This window comes from Dermacentor silvarum, chromosome 7, assembly GCF_013339745.2.
Source record: "Dermacentor silvarum isolate Dsil-2018 chromosome 7, BIME_Dsil_1.4, whole genome shotgun sequence".
Taxonomy (NCBI): Eukaryota; Metazoa; Arthropoda; class Arachnida; order Ixodida; family Ixodidae; genus Dermacentor; species Dermacentor silvarum.
This window is the reverse complement of record NC_051160.1, coordinates 183,998,585-184,020,110: the sequence shown is the minus strand read 5'-3', so window position 1 is coordinate 184,020,110 and position 21,526 is coordinate 183,998,585. Positions and strand designations below refer to the sequence as shown.

Here is a 21,526-nt window from a genome sequence, read left to right as displayed (position 1 = left end):
GACAGCGCGGCGTGTCGAGGCGGACGGTATGCTCGCACCGCCAGGATGTCCCCTTGGATGCGCTTTGCTACGGCGGCGAGCTCGTTTAGGTCTTGAACCTACATCCCCTGAAGTAGGCCGTGAAAGTCGGGTGCGCTTACCGTGTGACGCGATCGACTTTCTCGGCGTCGGTGGCGAGAGGGCTCGCGAGACGATAAAGTTCGTCCATCGCTCTAACATACTCCAGCAGGGACTCTTCTGGATGCTGGGCACGCAACTCCAACTCTCTCCTCAAACGCCACTCGTAGTTGGCCGGAAGAAATTCCTCGCGGAAGTTCGCGCGGAACTCTTCTACCGTTCGGGCTCTGTGTCCGGCCAGTCGGAACCAACGAGCCGCCTGTTCAGTAAGTGAAGCAGGGACCACACGCGCGAGAAGTTCGGCGTCTGAAAGCCCTGTTGCTTGCTGATAATAGTGCAGACGGTCGAGGTACTCTCGCTTGCACTAGTGCGATCGTGGTACCCACTACAGGTAGGCATGTCTACCTTAATTCGTGGTCGCTCGCTCTGCGACGGGGCCTGCATTGTGTTCAGCAGGGCGCCGGCTAAGCTCTGCATGACTAGCAGCGCATTCTGCAGCATTATTTCGCTTGACGGAATACTACCGCCCGAAGGTTCGGACGCATCCGCAGCTTGCGTCGAGCTATTTAGAGGCATAGGTGGCTCTGAGTCCGCGGGACGAAGCGGCGAGGTGTTAGGCGTGTTAGGCCTACTTTCAGGCCTAAAACCTGCCAACGTGGCGTTTCCGCGATCCCGACTGTTCCGCGTGAAACACTCAAAATCAAAGCTACCGGTTTGTTCGGAAGCTGCCGCCGCGTTAGCACTAGGCCTCTGATTATCTGCCGCGACATCCGACAACATGAACAAATCTGGAAAGTCAGACAAGCCCGTCGCCATTGTTTGCTGTAACTTCAGTAGTCCCGGCTCCAAAAAACAGAACTCGCCATGTTGCCGAATTCGAACCACGTTGGTAGCGCCAAATGTGGGGGGTCTACCCCAACCCGTAGCCCATGTAATCGCAGCTACGTAGGGTTCGGGCGAATAAGGCAACAAGCGAGTCAACTCAACAACGTTTATTGCTGTGGGCAATAAAACACACTTGCACAGGGAAGTCCGCTCTGTATTGTCACGTAGTAGTGACGCTGAAGTAAACAGTCGTAAAACTGTGTATGACGAGACTGATTCTTTATTGGGCGAACCTGTGCCCACAAAAGCAAGCTACACTCGAAGCACAACGAAAGCGTCGAACACAGTCGGCGGTCGTCGAAATCTGATCAGCGGCGAAGCGCGTCGGCTTTTATACATAAGTCATCGAAGGTTCCAGATTAATCCCTGATGCCCGTGTGTCTTCCAGAAAGTTCTAGACAATTCGCGTCGGTCATACAATCAGATAACATAGGCGTCGGTGAAAACAGGCAACGGAAAGAAGCATCGATAACGTTTGAGAAACTTCCGACACATGCAGGCGCGTCCTGTGCCTAGCGATAACGTTTAACATTTGTTAGCCGGTGGAAAGCGGCCACCGGTGAAAAATAAACATGTGTACGTGTCAATACCCTCCCCCTAAAAAGCATCGTCCCGATGCTACAAACATGAAAGCGAAAACAAAACCACGCGTAATAAACAAAAAGAAAACAATAACAAAGTAACAAAGTACCTAACGTCATCAGCAGGCGTAGAAAGGCTTAAGACGTACCACATGGATGACTTCAGGTCGTGCCCGGCGGCGTATTTCCAATTGCTAGTAGGTACAGCGTTTGACCGCTGGCGCCACGCTGGGCCGCTCGCGCGTACCATGTTTCTAGCCGCCGCCGTTGGAACGGAGGAGGCGTTGACGGAGAAAACGCTGGGCTGGTGGTGACTAGCCTGCTGTTGGGATCGGTGGTATTATAAACGCATCACTGTTTTGATGATCCAAATATAATCTCACTATCAGGCAGGGAGCTGTCCACCTGACTGGAGCAGTATTTTTTTATTTGGGGTGTTGCTACGCTGCGCTCCGCAACACCCCAACAACCGCCTGCGTCGCGTCGGCGCCCGGTACCACGGCTGCCGCCGTGGCACCGGGGTTCAAACGACCACGCTGGCAAACAGAGAGGAAAAAAAACAGAAAAGCGTGATATTAGGAAAAAAAAATTCTAGCCCGGGCGGGATTCGAACCAGCGTAGGCATGATCCCAAAGCGAGCGCCGTAGCCACTCAGCCATACAGCCACGCTTCCAAGGGTTGCATTCATGCGAACCATATGATTGCATTCGAGCGCCCTCGGCGAAAGAAACCACCTAGAAACGCGGTGCGCGCGAGCGGCGCAGCCTGGCGCCAGCGGTCAAACGCTGTACCTACTAGCAATTGGAGTGTTGCTGCCCGGCGCCGCTGTGATTGCGAAATGCCGTCTGGCACGACCTCATAGTCCAGTGCGCCAATACGTCGGATTATCTTATATGGTCCGAAAGAGCGACGCAACAGTTTCTCGCTAAGTCCTCGTCGGCGTATCGGAGTCCAGACCCAAACACGGTCGCCGGGCTAGTACTCGACGTAGCGTCGTCGAAGATTGTAGTGTCGGCTGTCGGTCCTCTGCTGGTTCTTGATGCGCAAGCGGGCGAGCTGTCGACCTTCTTCGGCACGCAGCAAATAAGTGGCAACAACGAGACTTTCTTCGTCAGCGACGTCCGGTAGCATGGCGTGAAGTGTCGTTGCCGGGTTCCTTCCGTAGACCAGGTTGAACGGCGCCATGTGCGTCGTTTCTTGCACAACCGTGTTGTATGTGAAGGTCACGTACGGAAGGATGGCATCCAATGTCTTGTGTTCGACGTCGACGTACATTGCCAGCATGTCGGCGATGGTCTTATTTAGGCGCTCGGTGAGGCCATTCGTCTGCGGGTGGTAGGCGGTGGTGCGGCGATGGCTTGTCTGGCTGTACCGCAGGATGGCTTGAGTTAGTTCTGCCGTAAAGGCCGTGCCTCTGTCGGTGATGAGGACTTCTGGGGCACCATGACGCAGGAGGATGTTCTCAACGAAGAATCGGGCTACCTCGGCGGCACTGCCTTTGGGCAAGGCTTTTGTTTCGGCGAAGCGGGTGAGGTAGTCCGTAGCGACGACGATCCATTTATTCCCGGACGTAGAGGTCGGAAAAGGCCCCAGTAAGTCCATCCTGATCTGCTGGAACGGTCGGCGAGGTGGCTCGATTGGCTGTAGAAGTCCGGCTGGCCTTGTTGGCGGTGTTTTGCGTCCCTGACAGTCTCGGCATGCCCTTACGTAATGGGCGACGTCGGCAGAGAGGCGAGGCCAGTAGCATTTTTCTTGTATCCTCGCGAGAGTACGGGGATCGGTACCCCGCACCTCCACCAGATGTCACGTAGTAGTGACGCTGAAGTAAACAGTCGTAAAATTGTGTATGACGAAACTGATTCTTTATTGGGCGAACATGTGCCCACAAAAGCAAGCTACACTCAAAGCACAACGAAAGCGGCGAACACAGTCGGCGGTCGTCGAAAATCTGATCAGCGGCGAAACGCATCGGCTTTTATACCTGAGTCATCGAAGGTTCCAGAATAATCCCTGGTACGCGCGTGTCTTCCAGAAAGTTCCACACAATTCGCGTCGGCGTTACGGGGGCCCTGGCGCGAGCGCGGAGGGGGGCCTTAACGACGGGCGACGGCGGCGTAGGTCAGCGCTTCCGGCTGGGGTTGCGGCGATTGTGGCTGCACATTGGGAACTCCAAGTGAGCGCTGAACTTCGTCTTTGACGACGTCGGCGATAGATGCCACACGAGGCTGCGACCTGGGAAAGAGCTTATGCAGCTCCTCGCGAACGACCGCTCTGATGGTCTCGCGCAGGTCGTCGGCGCCTAGCGCTTGAGCGTCGGCGTAGTTGGTCAGGGCACGGCGGTTATATTGCCTGACGCGCATGTCAAGCGTCTTCTCGATCGTTGTAGCCTCGGAAAGAAATTCGGCGACAGTCTTGGGAGGGTTGCGCATCAATCCGGCGAATAGTTGCTCTTTGACACCCCGCATCAAGAACCGAACTTTCTTTTCTTCAGACATGTCGGGGTCGGCGTGGCGGAAGAGGCGAGACATCTCCTCCGTGAAGATCGCGATGCTCTCCTGAGTCAATTGCACTCTGGTTTCTAACAGAACCTCTGCCCTTTCCTTTCGTACGACGCTCGTGAAGGTCCTCAGGAAGTTCTCACGAAAAAGGTCCCACGTAACCAGGGTGGTCTCTCTGCTCTCAAACCAGGTCTGAGCAGCGTGATCCAACGAAAAATAGACATGGCGCAGCTTGTCCTCGTCGCTCCATTTGTTGAACGTCGCGGTCCGCTCGTATGTCTCCAGCCAGGTTTCAGGGTCTTCAGCCGATGATCCACGGAAGGTTGGTGGCTCCCGAGGTTGTTGCAGTAGGATGGGGGACGATGGTGCTGCCATTCTGGTCGTTGACTTGGCCTTGATTGCAGTGGTCTTTTCGGGAAGAAGTCCGTACTCCGGCAGAAGTCCTTGCTGCCTACGGCTAGCTCGCTGGTCCTTGGCGACGTTGGTCTCGTCCTCCGGTTTCGGGCTTAGATCGCGGCTTTGCGGGGGCGTTCGCTCCATGAACGCACTAGCACCTCCACCAGATGTCACATAGTAGTGACGCTGAAGTAAACAGTCGTAAAACTGTGTATGACGAGACTGATTCTTTATTGGGCGAACCTGTGCCCACAAAAGCAAGGTACACTCGAAGCACAACGAAAGCGGCGAACATAGTCGGCGGTCGTCGAAATCTGATCAGCGGCGAAGCGCGTCGGCTTTTATACCTGAGTCATCGGAGGTTCCAGATTAATCCCTGATGCCCGCGTGTCTTCCAGAAAGTTCTAGACAATTCGCGTCGGTCATACAATCAGATAACATAAGCGTCGGTGAAAACAGGCAACGGAAAGAAGCATCGATAACGTTCTAGAAACTTCCGATACAGGCGCGTCCTGCGCCGAGAGATAACGTTTAACATTTGTTAGCCGGTGGAAAGCGGCCACCGGTGAAAGATAAACATGTGTACGTGTCAGTATAATAAGTAATAAAATAGGCTTGCCTCGTCGCAGGTAGTAGTCACGCAAACGAGGTCACTCACGGGTTTCAGAAATCCGTATGGGCAGGTAGGCCAAGCGAGGTCAGAGAGCGTGGGGGTCTCTCGGTCACGCTCTTTTATATCTTTTTACCTTTCTGCGAGGGGAGTGTCCTCCTCGCCCGCCGGATACTTTCCCTCTTCCCGCGCGGGCGCGCGCGTCGCGAGAGGCGAGCGAGAACCGGGAGAGGGCAATGTGCATTTCTCCCATGTCAGCCGGCTCCCGCGGCACGCGTTGTGCGCGCACAAGATGTCCGCCCGGCTACCGCCGCGTGCGCTCCGTTCGCAAGCGACGGGCGAGCGCCCGCGGGAGAAGGTGGCATCGTGTGCTCCCCACAATTAAAGTGATGCATAATATTCACTTAATTAAAAACCATGTCCACGGTCAAACGTTTGGCCCTAACAAGAGTTCCGATACAAGTCAAACTCAGCTGCAGCGCATGGCTACCGACGGCGGACAGCGAACCGCAGCTCAGCCATGCTTGCCTCGCAGCTGGCGGTGCCGCAAATATCAGCATGTTTTCTTCTTCGTGTGAAATTATTGTGAGGAGAGGGTAGAGCGGCAACTACGGTAACAAAACATTGCTGCTTCAGAGCGGCAGCGGTTAGTTCTGAAGCGCCGTCTGCTAGATTCGAAGTGAACCCAAAAAGGCGGTGGTGAGTGATCAGCGGCGGTGAAGCTGCTGGCGATGCCAGACCGTAGCCGCGACCACTCCTTTGTCACTGAGTGGCCACGTCGCTTTGCCGCAGGGAAATCCTCTGTACTGTGTGACAGGCACATCCCCCCCCCCCCCCAAGAAAAAAAAAGCGGGCAAGTTTGCACTCGGTCGTGCAAAGCTTAGGCACAGCAAAAGTGTCAATCCTCAAGTGGTACTGGCTGCTACAGCTAGGGATGAACTTCTTTGCTGCTAGGTCTTAACTTGGTTTAACTTAGCCACGCATGCAGGGAAGGTATTCTCGAGCGATCATTTTCGGAGGTACCTTCCCTTTCGCGACAGTTCGCGTGACTAGCGCTGAACGCAACGGCGCCCACGAGCGACAGCCTTCGTGGCATCCCACAAATGCAGGCAGGCAGGCAGTAGCCGTGTCTGTGTCGGGCGAAGCGAGCGTGCACCTGAGCTGGTGGTTACTAGGTAACGCATGGTGACATCGCTACTGCTTCGGCGCATGTGCGGCTAGGCAACAGCTCTGGGGTGCGATCGCGCAAACAGCTTGCTTTTCCGTTCCTTCACTTGCCCTCTCTGGATTGATCAGAATTGTGATTGTGTCAGCGGCCGTCAGAGAAATCAGGGCAGTACCGCAGATTTCCCACTTTGTGACATAGCAGTCAAACCGAACGTGCGGAAAGCGAGCTGTTTGTGCGATCGCAGCCGTGCGCGTTGCCTCGTTGGTGCTGCTACAATTTGTTTCTCTCCCTATCTCGCTCTCAATTTCCGTTTCCCTCTCCCGAGCAATGCTCTCCTTCCCTCTCCTTAACGTCCCGGACATGTCAAGGCAACATGTGCACGGCATGGAGAGGAGGCGAGACACATGCCGCTCCGTGAGGTGGTTGCTAGGCAACGCAGTGACGTCAAAGCTCGGCGAGGTTTTGCGACAGCAGACGCCACTTTTTACAGTTAGCTAGAACAGCTTCGTGGTTTAAAAAAGCCACTGAAACTTATTTTTGTGGACTGGATGTGGCAGGCCATTGTTGTGTCTGGGCGCGGTGCATGATAAGAGTGCGGAGCGAAGCGGGAGGGGGCTCTTGCATGGGTGCGGGCGCTTGCTCGGAATTTTACGGTATTACCATTTCATAAGTGAATGCCAAATTTTTCGGGTGGTGGCATTACAAGATGCCTTGTTTGTTCTTGTTGCACTTTTTCGGTATGTGTAGCTATGCCCCTCTGTTTTCACTTACATGCATATTCCTTGCATCTCTTCTATTGTAACTTCCCCTATCAACCCTGTATTGTGGCAACGGCCACAAGACAGTCACGTGTCCACTGGAAAGTGACGCAGTACAGCTGCAATTACGAGCGTCATCATAACATCACAGCACCATACATGCACGCTTACCAGATATCAACATCAGGCAAACTCACCAAGTGAGGCATTGAGGCAAACATCCTCCATGCATGGCAGACCTGGGCGACCCTGAAAAACATTAGAGGTTATAACGGAGCCTGCTCTTTATGCAGATTTAGTGGCAAGCTGAGACAGATTAGAAGTAAGAACTTCATTCCAACTGAAATCCTGCATGCTGAGGAAGAATCATGGTGAAATTGTAGTGCACGAGAGCGGAGACCGGACGACAAGTAATGTACAACATTACAGTGACGCCCATCAATCACACCTAGCAACACTAGACACATCTTTCTTTGTCCGAACAGCAAGAGACTTTACCTGACACTATGCATGCTACTGATCCTAGCAAAATCAATGAAACTATCATTCATCTCATCCAGTAATTTCATTCACCCTCATCTAAGAAAGCAACACCCTAGGGCAGGAAAGTAAGCAATGTCGCAAGCAAGGAAATGGGGACAAAAGAAGACTGGCTCTTGGCAATATGAGGAGAAAAAAATATGTGCAACAAAATTTTAAGTGAGTAAGGTTGGCTTTTTGGTACAAAACTTCTTCAAAAGATGTGTCAGCTGCCACAGCCATGGTGGCTTGGCAGCCACTAGAGGGTAAAGCGGGACAGCCATTTTTCTGCTGATCACACGCGGTGAGAAGGGTTGGACGATTGTGAGAGAAAGTGTTGCATAAGTTTACGGTTTTCTTACAAGTTCTGAAGGCTCCTATGGCCAGGCCTAAATGATGAACACAATCAAGCATTTTTAGCATTTAGGGCACTCATCACGCTCTCATCATAACGCTCTGATGAGAGCGTTATCTGTTTTTTCTGTCCGTAGAATGTTGTTGATGTTATCTGGCGACGTCGAGACCAATCCTGGTCCCGATATGTTACAAGAAACACTATCGCAATTGCTCGCAGGGCATGAAAAAATTCGTTCCGAGATATCTTCTTGGACAGCCAAGTTTGCTTCCATCGAAGAAAGGCTAAATAGGCTTGAGACGTCAGTACTACCAGTCACGGAAGTGATTCCGCGCGTTCAGGAACTCTTAGGAAAAAACTTGCTGCAAATCTAAGCGTCTACACGAATTCGGCGACACTGGCGCAGTGTTAACTCGCATTCAAGAAAGCACATGCAGATCTAGCTAGCAATCACGCCTTCGGCCGAGGCATAACACTGGTCTGGACAAAGTCTTCCTCGCACCGAACCGATCGTCGTCCCGTTTTATAAGAGCTTGCCCACGTTGGAAATGCCAAATGTTGCGATAGAGGGGGGAAGGGAAGCCAACGGCTCTCTGCCTCGACACACCGAGCCCCGCGGTTGATGCGCAGGCATGCGCCAACCGCGGGGCTCGGTGCTCAACCGCGGGACGTCGAGACCAATCCTGGTCCCGATATGTTACAAGAAACACTATCGCAATTGCTCGCAGGGCATGAAAAAATTCGTTCCGAGATATCTTCTTGGACAGCCAAGTTTGCTTCCATCGAAGAAAGGCTAAATAGGCTTGAGACGTCAGTACTACCAGTCACGGAAGTGATTCCGCGCGTTCAGGAACTTGAAAAAACTGTCGCTCATCTTACAGACCTGGTATTGAAGCTGGACAGTCGGTCTGACGATCTTGAAAACAGGTCGCGTAGAAATAATCTTGTTGTCTACGGATTACCTGAACCCCATTTTGAGCCCTCCGGGCAACTGCTTGATGCGTTCACAAACTTAATATCTGATAAACTTGGTGTTCAGTGTGCAGACATTGAATGTTGGCACAGGCTTGGGGCACGTCGAGGTGATAAACCCCGTCCTGCTATCTTCAAATTTTTGGACTACAGGTCAAAGCTTGCAATATTACAGAATGCGCGAAAGCTTAAAGGAACAGAAATATATATAAAAGAGGACTTCTCTGAACGGGTTCGAAAGATATGCCAAGCTCTTTGGAGACTGTCTCTAAATCAAAGGAAAAATGCCTCTACGGTTCGTCTGCAATATGATTCCTTGCTGATAGACAATGTACGCTATGTGCTGAATGAAGCAGGTGATTCAATCATTAAAACCAAAAAGCAAACCTCTGCTGCAAATGAAACTTGACTGCATTTTGATACTAATTTCTCGCTGGTAAATGTTAATGCCCGCAGCCTTCTTAACAAAATTCAAGACTTTCATCACTTTGTTGCATTTTATCATCCTTCTGTGATTTGCGTGACTGAAACGTGGCTTGATGAACACATCTTAGACTCTGAAATTTTGCCGCCAGGTTACATTGTCCTCAGGAAAGATAGAAGCGGCCGGCGCGGTGGCGGTGTGGCACTCTTTGTGAACCAAGATATTGAGTTTACAGTATTGCCTGACGTTCCTAACTGCGAATCTGTATGGTGCAAAATCAGGCTTTGTGGTCTCACTTTGGCTGTAGGAGCTGTTTATCGACCCCCTGACACGGATTTCAGTGTCTTTTCTGATCTTACCGATTATATAACCAAACACAAACTTAACTGTTGTAAAATGTTAGTTGCTGGTAATTTTAACACCCCTGGCATAGATTGGCCAACGCTATCTGCAAATGGCCGTCACAAAGTCATTTGTGATTACTTGATTAACATGACTATTTCTTTCGATTTGACACAAATTGCGAATACCGCAACCCGCGAAAGCTCAATTTTAGATCTCGTTTTCATAAATGAGCTACTTAGACAAAATGGTTATGATTGTAATATTATTGAAGGCCTGTCGGACCATAAGGGTGTCATTGTTTATTTGAATTTAGCAACTGTGCCTAAGCTTCCTTCCCATGAGACTGTATTGAACTTTGAACGTGCCGACGGCAACTCCATAACTGAGTTACTCGCATGCTCTTTTGATGAGTTTTTGAGCTGCGCGAACCATTCCTCTGCGGACGTGTTAGTGAACCGTTTTTGCTCAATTGTGAATCAATGTATCACTGATTACATTCCAACCAAGTGTGTGAAGCGCAACCCCAAGCACCCGTGGTACACACGTGAAATTATACACTTAATTCGTCGCATCAGGCGTCTTTGCAAACAACCCTATGCAAACAATCCAATGAAAGCTTCAGTATTGTCCTCACTTAAAAATAACTTAAAATCTGCTATGTCAAATGCAAAAAGTTTCTACTTTAATAGCACTTTGTCATCCTTCATTAAAAACAAACCGTCAAAGTTCTGGCGAACCATCAGTCCATCAAGTCAGAGCTCTCCTTCATTCATTATTGCCAACCAACCATGCTCAGATAATCTTAGCATCACTGAAGCCTTTAATAATTACTTTAAATCAGTGTTCACCTGTGATGATGGACGCACCCCCACGGTTTGCGCTGTTCCTTCAGCATCACCTTTTCCTAGTATAGTAATCACTTCAGCTGGTGTACATAACCTTATACTCAAGATCGGTACTATGAAAAGTACTGGGCCAGACAATATACCAGATATGTTTTTACGGCGATATTCTGAATGGAGCTCACGGTACTTATCCCTAATTTTTTCAAAGTCTGTAGAATCATCTACTGTTCCAATACTCTGGAAATGTGCTAAGGTTGTTCCCATTCACAAAGACGGTAATAAGCAGTTAATGTCTAACTACAGACCTATTTCTTTAATATCAACATCTTGCAAACTATTGGAACACATTATTCATAAATATAATATTGAGTACTTATCCGAACATAATGTTCTCTCGCATGCTCAACATGGCTTCCGTTCGGGATTCTCGACGGTAACTCAACTTCTAGAATTCTCCCATGATATTGCAACCACGCTCAACCTCAGAGGACAGCTTGATGCCATTTTCATTGATTACAGTAAAGCTTTTGATACAGTGTGTCATAAAAAACTTCTTATTAAACTCAAGGCAATAATTCATGATGATAAACTACTAGGTTGGATACAGGACTACCTAAGTACAAGAACCCAGTTTGTTGCATCTAACCATGTTCACTCATCTTGTGTCAATGTTACATCTGGTGTACCACAGGGGTCTGTCTTGGGTCCTTTGCTGTTTATTGTCTATGTAAATGATGTCGTTGAAGTTTTACGGGTACTTCTGTCAAAATAAGACTATATGCTGATGACTGCGTCCTTTATTCTACTATAACCAGTAATCATGATCAGTTAGAGCTGAATGAAGTCTTCGCCCGTTTTTGCGAATGGAGCAGAACATGGCAAATGTCACTTAATTTTAAGAAAACCGTTTCAATGACTTTTTCAAATAAAAAACAACCATTACGATTTACATATTTTAATGAGGCGCACAAGCTTGCAAGCGTCCACACGTTCAAATACCTTGGTGTTACTTACTCCCCTGATCTGAAATGGCATGCTCACATAAAATGCATAACCAACAAGGCGCTGAGAAAATTAGGTTTTCTTAAAAGAAACTTATGAGATGCAACTAAAGAATGTAAATTAACGGCATACAAATCACTAATAAGGCCTCAACTTGAGTACGCGTCGGTAGTGTGGTCAGCACATCATTCCAAAGACATAGACATGCTTGAGTCTATTCAGAAAAAAGCCATAAGATTTATATTTAATCGTTATGACCGCCATTTCTCACCGACATCACGTGCTAGTAAGCTGCTACTAAAGCCTCTGGGCCATAGACGTACTTGTGACCGTGTCATTCTGCTACATAAAATTGCTCATGGGAAAACTTACGTCAATGCACCTATTGTTTACACAAACCCTTCTTCTCGGCCCACCAGAAGAAGTCATCGTCTTAATATTGTACCTTTGAATCCATCGATTGCTTGTTTTAAGTTTTCCTTTTTTCCACATACAATTACGATTTGGAATGGCCTTGACGGGTCCTTGCGCGAGTTATCGAGTGATGAATTTGCCGACCTATTTCCTAATTATGTTCATTAATTAACTAGCTCTTCCTGATATTTGATTTTTCTATATTGCTTGTTTTATTTTTTTGCCACCAAAATGTATTCCTCAAATGATTGACATACATGTGCACTCACTCCTGCAATATCTTGCTATGCAAGATGGCAGTATATGTAAATAATTAAATAATAAAAATAAATGTAGCAGACTGATAAACCACAGCCCCATAGTCTAAGCCCGATTATATAAGACTTTTGTAAAGATTGATTAAGCATTTTCTGTCATTGCCAAAATTTCTGTGCGAGAAAATTTTCAGTATGTTCATTGTTTTCAGGCACTTGGACTTGAGGTATTTGATGTGGGGGATGAAACTTAGTTTCGAATCGAGTATGACGTGAAAAATTGACATTCTTTGCTCGAAGGAATGTGCTGTCCTTGCAGTTCGATAGTGGGATCTGGGAGCAGTTCTCTTTTCATGAAAAAAAAAAAAAAGGACACAGGAGGTTTAATGTGGAATTATCTTGAACCAATTATGGTTTGTTTTTCCTTTTTCCAGGTTGGACGCGATATGTTGAGTGTCCGCCATGGCAGTCGATACAATGAGGATCACTGGTACAGTTGTCAGCGCCATGGTCACCACTATTAGCTTAGCACAAGTGAGACAACCTTGGCACAACTGTGAGCCATGACCAAATCTTTGGCACTTGAAGCACCGATGCGGATTTGGCACACATGGCTTCAACCGGATCTTCACATAGCCTGTCTCTATGGATTCTGGTACGTAGCTTCTATCAAATGTCAGAATTAGGTGCTTAGTGGCTGTATCTTTGTCAACACATCTCACCTTCATCCTCTATACTTTAATCACATTCTGTTCCTTCCAGCCCTTGAGGAGCTCTGTTTCAGTGGGTTCTAACAGATCTTGTTCTGAAATTACACCATGGACTGTGTTCATTGATCGATGAGTGTCATGATTCAGATGCCGGTGGTACACGAGAACGAAGTAGAAGATTGCGGAGCGTTCCAAACCACGCGAGCGCTTGAGGCACCCGAAGCGACGTGTAATCCGCAAGGGACAAGCAACAAAGCAGCATTATCGACGTGGCTCTCAACTGGAAGGTTGCTTCGTCAGCTATGACGATGGGAGTGCGGAAAGTCCGGCCACAAAGCTCGTGACGCTGGCAAGGAGGCCCAGGGCGTGGCTGTAGACCTCTGAGACGTCCGGGCGAGGCTCCTGGGACTGGCTGCTGCTGCTCAAGGTGGTTCCGGTCTTCTTCGCAAGAACCCCACTTCCTCAGCCGAGCTAGATCAACGGATAATCGCCGGGGCACCGGGTCGCCAGGCAGATAGACGGAGGGCGAAGAACGCTTCGGTAAGCCTAACCGAGGAGTTGACACGTCAGTGGCGGCTACTGGGGCACCAGCCACGCACTCGGTCAGGTCGACGGAACCGCGAGTCGTCGGCACGTGTACGGGTCCCGAAACGTCCGTGTTATTTTCGCCATTGACTTGGTCAGTGACCGCAATTTCTACATTGCGGCGCAGTTAGTCTGAGTCTAGGGTGGCCAGACTTTGATGAGTCAGGGCAAAAACCGACTTAGAGACCTTAAGACGGAGCTAGGCTCCGAGATAGAGTGTATAGTCGTTTTTGAGTTTTGTATTTAGCATTGCGTGAGCATTTTTGTGTGCCTTACACTTTTCCCGATCTTGTTCATATTAAATCCTTGTTTGCTGTGCTGCCAGTCGTATCTCTTCTCCATCGCGGGTAATGCCTGTGTACAACCCTTCTGCTCCCAAGTAGCGGTGACAAATTGGCGAGCCTGCCAGGATACGGGTCAGGCTACGATCCAGGATGTCATTCCGGCCCAGCCACCGATACTTGAGAGTCGCAGAGATGGAGTTGGAGCGGTTGGCGGCAGTAGCAAAGGATTTGAACATGACTAAGGAGGAGGCGATGTCGTTCTTTGAATATGCTCGGCAAGAACGGGATAAGCAGCAGCAACAAGCACGCGAAAATCATGAGCGAGAAGGAAACTTTAGAGTTGAAGTTAAAGTTGGCAGAGATGAACGCCGGGCCTCGCGAGGGGTCAATTTCCCTCAGGTCGGGGTCATCCAACTCGACTTCGCCCAGGCCAAGACAGATTTGCCCCAGGAAATTGATGGCTCCGTTTGATGAGCGTAGAGATGATTTAGATGGGTATTTGTATCGCTTTGAGAGAATAGCAGTCGGGCAAGGCTGGGCAAAGAATGAGTGGGCTAGCGCCTTAAGCCTGTGTCTAGTTGGTGAGGCTTTAAGTGTGTTTTGACGGATGCCCGCTGAAGAGAGTCTAGACTAAGATAAGCTGAAGAACACTTTATTGCAAGGACTCCGGCTAACCGCGGAGGGTTTCCACGAAAAGTTCAGGTCATGTAAGCCGGAAGACGCGGAAACCGGAAAACAGTTTGCATGTAGATTGACCAACTACTTTGAAAGATGGATGGAGTTGTCAGAGGCCAACCAGACATATGAAGGGGTGCGGGACAAGGTCGTAGGAGAACAATTTCTCGCCAGGTGCAGCGACAGTTTGGCGATATTCCTCAAGGAGAGCAAATTAAAAACAGTAGAATAGATGGCCGCGCATTCAGATCAGTTCGTAGAGGCGCAGGGACTAAGGAATTTAGGAAAGAGTGACAAGGACGCGCCGATGGCAGCAGTAGGGGAGACGAGAAATCGAGGTCCAATGAATATGCAAGGGACACCACAAAGATTTTTCCTTTGTAACCGGCTGGGACATGTTGCAATGAACTGCCGGGTGAGGGATAAGCGACGTGGTCCACCAGTGGTTTGTCAGCTGTGTCAAAAGAGAGGTCATAGGGCGGACGAATCTAGATCAAGATATGTATCAAGAGGATGGGCCGAGAGAAAAGAACATGCCCGTGGTGGAGGGAGAAGTACAAGGACACAGGGCCACAGTATTGAGAGACACGGGGGCTAACACCATCTTAGTCAGGGAGAGTCTGGTACCATCCGAGAGCATGACTGGCTACTTCAAACCAGTCATTTTGGCAGATTGGTCAGTTAAGTATTTGCCAGAGGCGCGAGTTCAAGTATCGACACCATTTTTTACAGGATTGGTCACAGCTAGGTGTGTAGAAGATCCTCTGTATGACCTGATTTTGGGGAATGTATCAGGGGTCAGAAGGGCGGATGACCGAGACCTTAACTGGAAGAGGACAGAGGAAGTAGAGAAGAGGAAAAAGCCAGAAGCGCTAGAAGAGGAGTCACCTGAGGTAGAGGTAGCGGCGGCAGTACAAACACAAGCTAGGAGTAAGAGTATTAAACCCTTAACACCATTGTAGGTCACGAAAATTAAGGGGTTGAGCATAACGGCACCTGAATTCAAGGAATTACAGGAGAAAGACATGTCGTTACAGAAGTGCATACAGAAGATAGGAGAAGTGGTACGAGGGAAAAGAAGTCAAAACGTGGTGAAGTTTTTCAATAAGAATGATTTATTATACCGGAGGTATGTGTTTAATTCGGGAAGAGAGGTGCAGCAGTTGGTGGTCACAAAGGAACTGAGGGATAAAGTACTGAAGTTAGGGCATGATAATGTAATGGCAGGTCACCAGGAAATAAAAGACATGTCAGAAAAAATAAAAGAGGATTTCTTTTGGATCGGGGTGCAGAGTGATGTGAGACAGTATGTAAAATCATGTGACGTATGCCAAAAGATGATGGCTAAGGTAGATACATAGGTGTGGTGAATAAAGTGAACTCTTAAACGCGGTGAACAGTGCATCTGGTGAATTGTGCGGAACAGTGTGGTGTTGTGGTGTGCATCAAGACTCACATGAACCAGCACCAATGTCACTACAAAGAGTCACAGTCATCACCCGAAGGCCACCTCCCCCTCCACAGATCGAAGCAAGCAGTTTTTTTAAGCAAAAAAACTCTTCAAAACAGGGGCCCATGTCACGACTCAGATGCCGGCGGTACACGAGAACGAAGTAGAAGATCGCGGAGCATTTGAAACCACACGAGCGCTCGAGGCACGCGAACAGACGTGCAATCCGCGAGGGAGAAGCAACGAAGAAGCATTATCCACGTGGCTCTCGGACTGGAAGGTCGCTTTGTCAGATACGCTCTGACGATGGGAGTTCGGAGAGCCCGGCCACGAAGCTCGTGAAGCTGGCAAGGAGGCCCAGGCGTGGCTGTAGACCTCGGAGACGTCCGGGCGAGCCTCCTGGGACCGGCTGCTGCTGCTCCGGTCTTCTTCGCAAGACCCCACTTTCTCGGCCGAGCCAGATCATCCGATAATCGCCGGGGCACCGGGTCGCCACGCAGATAGACGGAGGGCGAAGAACGCTTCGGTAAGCCTAACCGAGGAGTTCACACGTCAGCAGCAGCTACTGGGGCACCAGCCACGCACTCGGTCAGGTCGACGGAACCGCGAGTTGTTGGCACTTACGGCATCACTGACACCCCAAACACCACAACGTGGACTCGACGAGAAGAGCTGCAAACCGACGGTCCGTAAGAACCCGCATTTCTGCATTGCGGCGCAGTTAGGCCGAGTCTAGGGTGGCCAGACTTAGATGAGTCAGGGCTAAGACTGACTTAGAGACACTAAGACGGACAATGCCTCCTAGTAAAGAGGCATTGAGACGGAGCTAGGCTCCGAGACCGAAACAGAGTGTATGGGCGTCTTGCGCTGGAGTTCAATAAGGTCCATCTATGTTCTAAAGGTAGCGCAAACCATTGTTCAAATAGGAAAGGAGAATTTCCTCCCCGCCCTCTACCCCTCCCCCGACTTCTTCACCGTTTTCCGCTCTCCCATTGGATGAGGCTTGACACGTGACGAATAACCCATGCGGCTTTCATTTTCGTGGGAAAATGGCTACATTAGTGAGCATAGAAACACCGCGACACATACACGCTGTGCGTGAGCGTAGGCTTTCTACATTTTTGAAGACGCGCTCGCCTCCAGCACGATGCCGACTTGCTGTGCTGTTGGATGTTCAAATAGCGTTGCCAAGGGGGGCAAACTTTTAGCGGTTCCTTGTGGCAAACGAGACCTCAAACGGCGAGCGATATGGCTCCACTGTATCGGAAGAAAGAACTTTGACTGCCACCGAGGGAGGCTTTGCGAGGTAAGTCGATCGCTACTAAACTCTTTTGTGTATACGTGCTCCTGGAAGCCTTTCCGATCAACGGAGGCTTAATACTGACACTTAGCTCGAACGAAAAAAAAAGCAGCGTGACATTACCGCCCACGTTTTCTCGTGCGGTATCCGTACCTATGAAAGCGAGATCGTTCTAGCTGGCTCGTATTGGACACCGGGTACCTGAAACTGCTGACAGTAAATACAGCAGAATATTTACTGTTGGGAATTTTCTTTCCATTTGCGAACATTTCTGCACACGCCCGAGAACAACTTATTAAAGAAGTCTGGTTTCTCTCTCAGCCACCACGCAGACCATAGATTTCACGAAATTTGGTTGCCACAAGTCGTTTGAAACAGATTCCGCAAAGGTTGAATGCTGCGAAACTGGGGGCTTTAAAAATATTCACAAGTTGTTTTTAGGGTTTATTTTGCCACAGTGCATAAAGAGAGGATGTGATCAGATGTGTACAATAAAAAAAAAAAAGGAATTGGCAGGTAACTAACACTGATTCACCAAAGCAATGTAACTTGCAATATACTGCGAAGCTGCTCTTATGGCAACAGATGTAACTATGATTTTAACTACATGTTTGTTCTTCAACCTTATAATTGAATTTTTTTCACAAAAACTATACGTTTATCTGTAGGCGAGTTTCGTGCATTCTTGTTTTTCTGTGATTTTAGTTTCAACTTTTTTCATTTGTCCCCATTTTTCCCTTACGAATTTTCCGCGTGCATGTACAATTAGAGGAGAGTATATTATTTGCTGGCCATTTATTTGTTATGCGCTTTCATTATTTTTTCCTAGTTTTGACCAAACTTGTAACTTTGTGGACTTTTGACTTGCAAATGGATAGGAACAGTCTCAGTGCAAGGACACTATCCTGTTTTCACCGTCGTTGTTTGCACGTATTCATGCACGAAGCAAAACATTTGCAGCACACTTCGGCAATATTTCTTTAGGAAAAATGCAGAAGGTGCCATCGAGGATGTCTGTTTTTTTTTGCTTTTTTCAGAAACACTTCACGGAAGACCAGTTCGAACCAGTGATTCTTGCGAGGACTGGCTGTAAGAAGTTAAAGCCCAATGCAGTTCTCTCAATATTTCTGCATCGGCCAGTTCCAAAAGAGGGAAAACCGCCACGCAGAAGGGAAAAGGAAGCTGTTTATGGTGAGGCCTTTATAGCTCTTTGTTATGTCGACATTGATATTGTTGTTTACATGATAATAAAATGAGCGTGGGTCACTGACAGATAAAGTACTCCCTGCTTCCATCTCAATCAGCTGTGACCCTTAACCACTCTGCCACTAATCATGTGTCTCACTGTGACGACAAACATCCTTGCGTATAGAATGTGTAGTTACAAACCTCATGCTTCCAGCTGCTGCCTCGGACAAGCCAGGGTCATCTGCTGAGATGACCCCAGACCCTGAACCAACGTGCCACTGATATAGTGAGTGGAAAGCAGTGTCTTCCCTATATGTGTACTTACACACCTCATGCTTACAGCTGCTGCCTCGAACAACCCAGGATCATCAGCTGAGGCAACCACAGAACATGAACCGACTTGCGGCTCACCGAGTGAGTAGAGAGCACGGTGACGACATCCTTCCCTATAATCTCACACATATGCTTACAGCTGCTGACTCGGACAAGCCAGGGTCATCTGCTGAGACGACCCCAGACCCTGAACCAACGTGCGACTCATATAGTGAGTGGAAAGCAGTGTGACCACAGATATTCTTCCCTATATGTGTACTTACACACCTCATGCTTACAGCTGCTGCCTCGAACAACCCAGGATCATCAGCTGAGGCAACCGGAGAACCTGAACCAACTTGCGGCTCACCGAGTGAGTAGAGAGCACGGTGACGACATCCTTCCCTATAATCTGTGTACTCACACATATCATGCTTACAGCTACTGACTCGGACAAGCCAGGGTCATCTGCTGAGATGACCCCAGACCCTGAACCAAGGTGCGACTCATATAGTGAGTGGAAAGCAGTGTGACCACAGATATTCTTCCCTATATGTGTACTTACACACCTCATGCTTATTGCTACTGCCTCGAACAACGCAGGATCATCAGCTGAGGCAAACGCAGAACCTGAACCGACTTGCGGCTCACCGAGTGAGTAGAGAGCACGGTGACGACATCCTTCCCTATAATCTGTGTACTCACACATATCATGCTTACAGCTACTGACTCGGACAAGCCAGGTTCATTAGCTGAGACAACCCCAGACCGATGTGCGGCTCACTGAGTGAGTTGAAAGCGCTGTTGCGACAAATATTCTTCCCTATAGTCTGTGTACTCACACACCCCATGCTTACAGCTGCCGTCTCGAACAAGACAAGCGACAGGATGGAAAGAAGCCATCAATCAGAAGGACCGCTTGCACCGTCATTAGAAGCAGCGCTTAGAAAGCGAATATCGGAGTTAGAGCTGCAACTTCGACTAAAGGAACAGCAGCGGTTACTTGCTAATCATAAAAAAAACCAGACAACTTCTGAAATGAACAATTTAGCGTACGGACTGTACAAGTTCTTGAACACCGATCAGATACAAAGTCTCAAAAAGAACACAATGAGAGGCACGCCATGGACTGAGAAAACTTTGAGGAAAAGCCTGCAGCTCAGGTTAGCGTGTGGAAAGCAGGGCTATAAGCTTATGAGGGAAATAGGACAGCCTCTGCCAGCAGAACGGACGTTGCAGCATCATCTCCAAAACTACAAGTTGCAGCCTGGTTTGCTTCATGACTTGAAGCCAGCATTCGCTTTAAAGGTTTTTTTTTTTTTTATCACGAACCCCAAGTCGTTGTTGTGTCTTGGAATAGTTGAGTTTTTTCAGGTTAGGTTGTGGCGGGTAACACCTGCTTTTTTTCAGGTTGGACAGATGGAACCAGAAGAGCGGCATGCAACGTTGATGATCGATGAAATTCAGCTGACTCCTGGCCTTTCGTATGATGCGTCCTCTGGAACGGTATTTGGAGCACCGACGATGCCCCTAGCTGATGGCACGTTACCTGACGGATGCCAAGCAACACATGCAGTTGCGTTCATGCTTGGTGGTGTTCGCACCCGCTGGAAGCAGGTTGCAGCATACCATCTCACAGGCAATTCCTTTTCGGCAAAGGCAATGAAGCACGTTGTTGTAGACATAATAATTGAATGCGAAAAAATAGGCATCAGAGTGCATGTTGTCGTAACAGATATGGGGGGAGGAAATCAAGCTGTCTGGAAGTTATTCGGAATTGTGGTTGGAAAGTACAGCAAGCCTAAAGCCTGGTGTGCTCACCCATGTGACCCTAACCGAAAGCTTTTCTTTATGCCAGATGTGCCCCACTTACTTAAAAATTTGCATAATCATCTAACGCGAGGTCAAGTGATTAACTTGCCAGCAGACCTTGTTGATAAGCTACAACTTCCTGGACGCATTGTTTCAATAAAACCGATCGAGCGGCTTGTGGAGGTTGATGCCGGTGCAGAGCTTAAATTGGCACCCCATTTGAAGGCAACATGCGTGCAACCAAGACATTTTGAAAAAATGAAAGTAGGATTTGCCTTCAGCTTGTTGTTGTGTGTTGACACAGCTGCCGCACTGCGTATGCTTGTGGAAGTGAAGGACAACAATATCAGTAGTGAAGATGCCCTGACCACAGCATGGTTTGTCGATTCAGTTTTCAAGTGGTTCAAGTTGATGTCCTCAAGAACGACAAAGCTTGCCATCAGCCACTTTAATGAGAACCGGTACGAGGATACCATCATGTTTCTCAAAGACATGATTGACCTTTTTGAGAAGCTGGTAATAGGAGGTGACACCAAGAAAAGTTGGAAGCCTATTCAAACAGGTATCGTGATGTCAACAATGGTCATGTTGCATGTGCAGAAGCTCTTTCTAGAAGACTTAGGGTTTGGATTTCTTTTGTTGAGCAGCTTCAGCACTGACGCTTTAGAAAACCTATTTTCAACGCTGAGGTCAAAAAATCCTGTCCCAAGGGCGTTAGAATTTCGTAGTTCATTGAAGACTCTCTCCTTGTTTTTACGACCGAGCAAGGATAGCAGCTATGCTGATGCTGAAGGTTTCATGCTTGCCGGAATGTGTAGTGGTAAACGCAAACATGACGCGGTGCAATCTGTACACATTCCTGACGACATGCTCGATTTCGAGGTTCTACAGCAGGAGTCATTGACTTACCTTGCTGGTTATGTTGTGCGGTGTATCAAAAATAGTTTGGCCTGCCAAGACTGTGAAACTGCACTTTCTGACGACGCTAATGCTTGCACGCTTTAACAACTCAAAAGTTACAGCAAAAACAAAATGACACTGGCTATTCCCTCAGCAGCAGTGTTGCA

At 48.6% G+C, this 21,526-nt stretch overlaps 1 protein-coding gene across 3 annotated transcripts in view; it reads right to left on the bottom strand.

The window, feature by feature from the left end:
* Window positions 1-21,526, bottom strand: part of LOC119459390 (serine-rich adhesin for platelets-like) — a 299,849-nt gene that overhangs the window by 95,451 nt on the left and 182,872 nt on the right. For all 3 annotated transcript variants that reach the window (XM_049671415.1, XM_037721183.2, XM_049671416.1), the window contains exon 12: window positions 7,211-7,262. In XM_049671415.1, coding sequence (XP_049527372.1) covers window positions 7,211-7,262 — 52 coding nt within the window. The remainder of the gene's footprint in view (window positions 1-7,210; window positions 7,263-21,526) is intronic.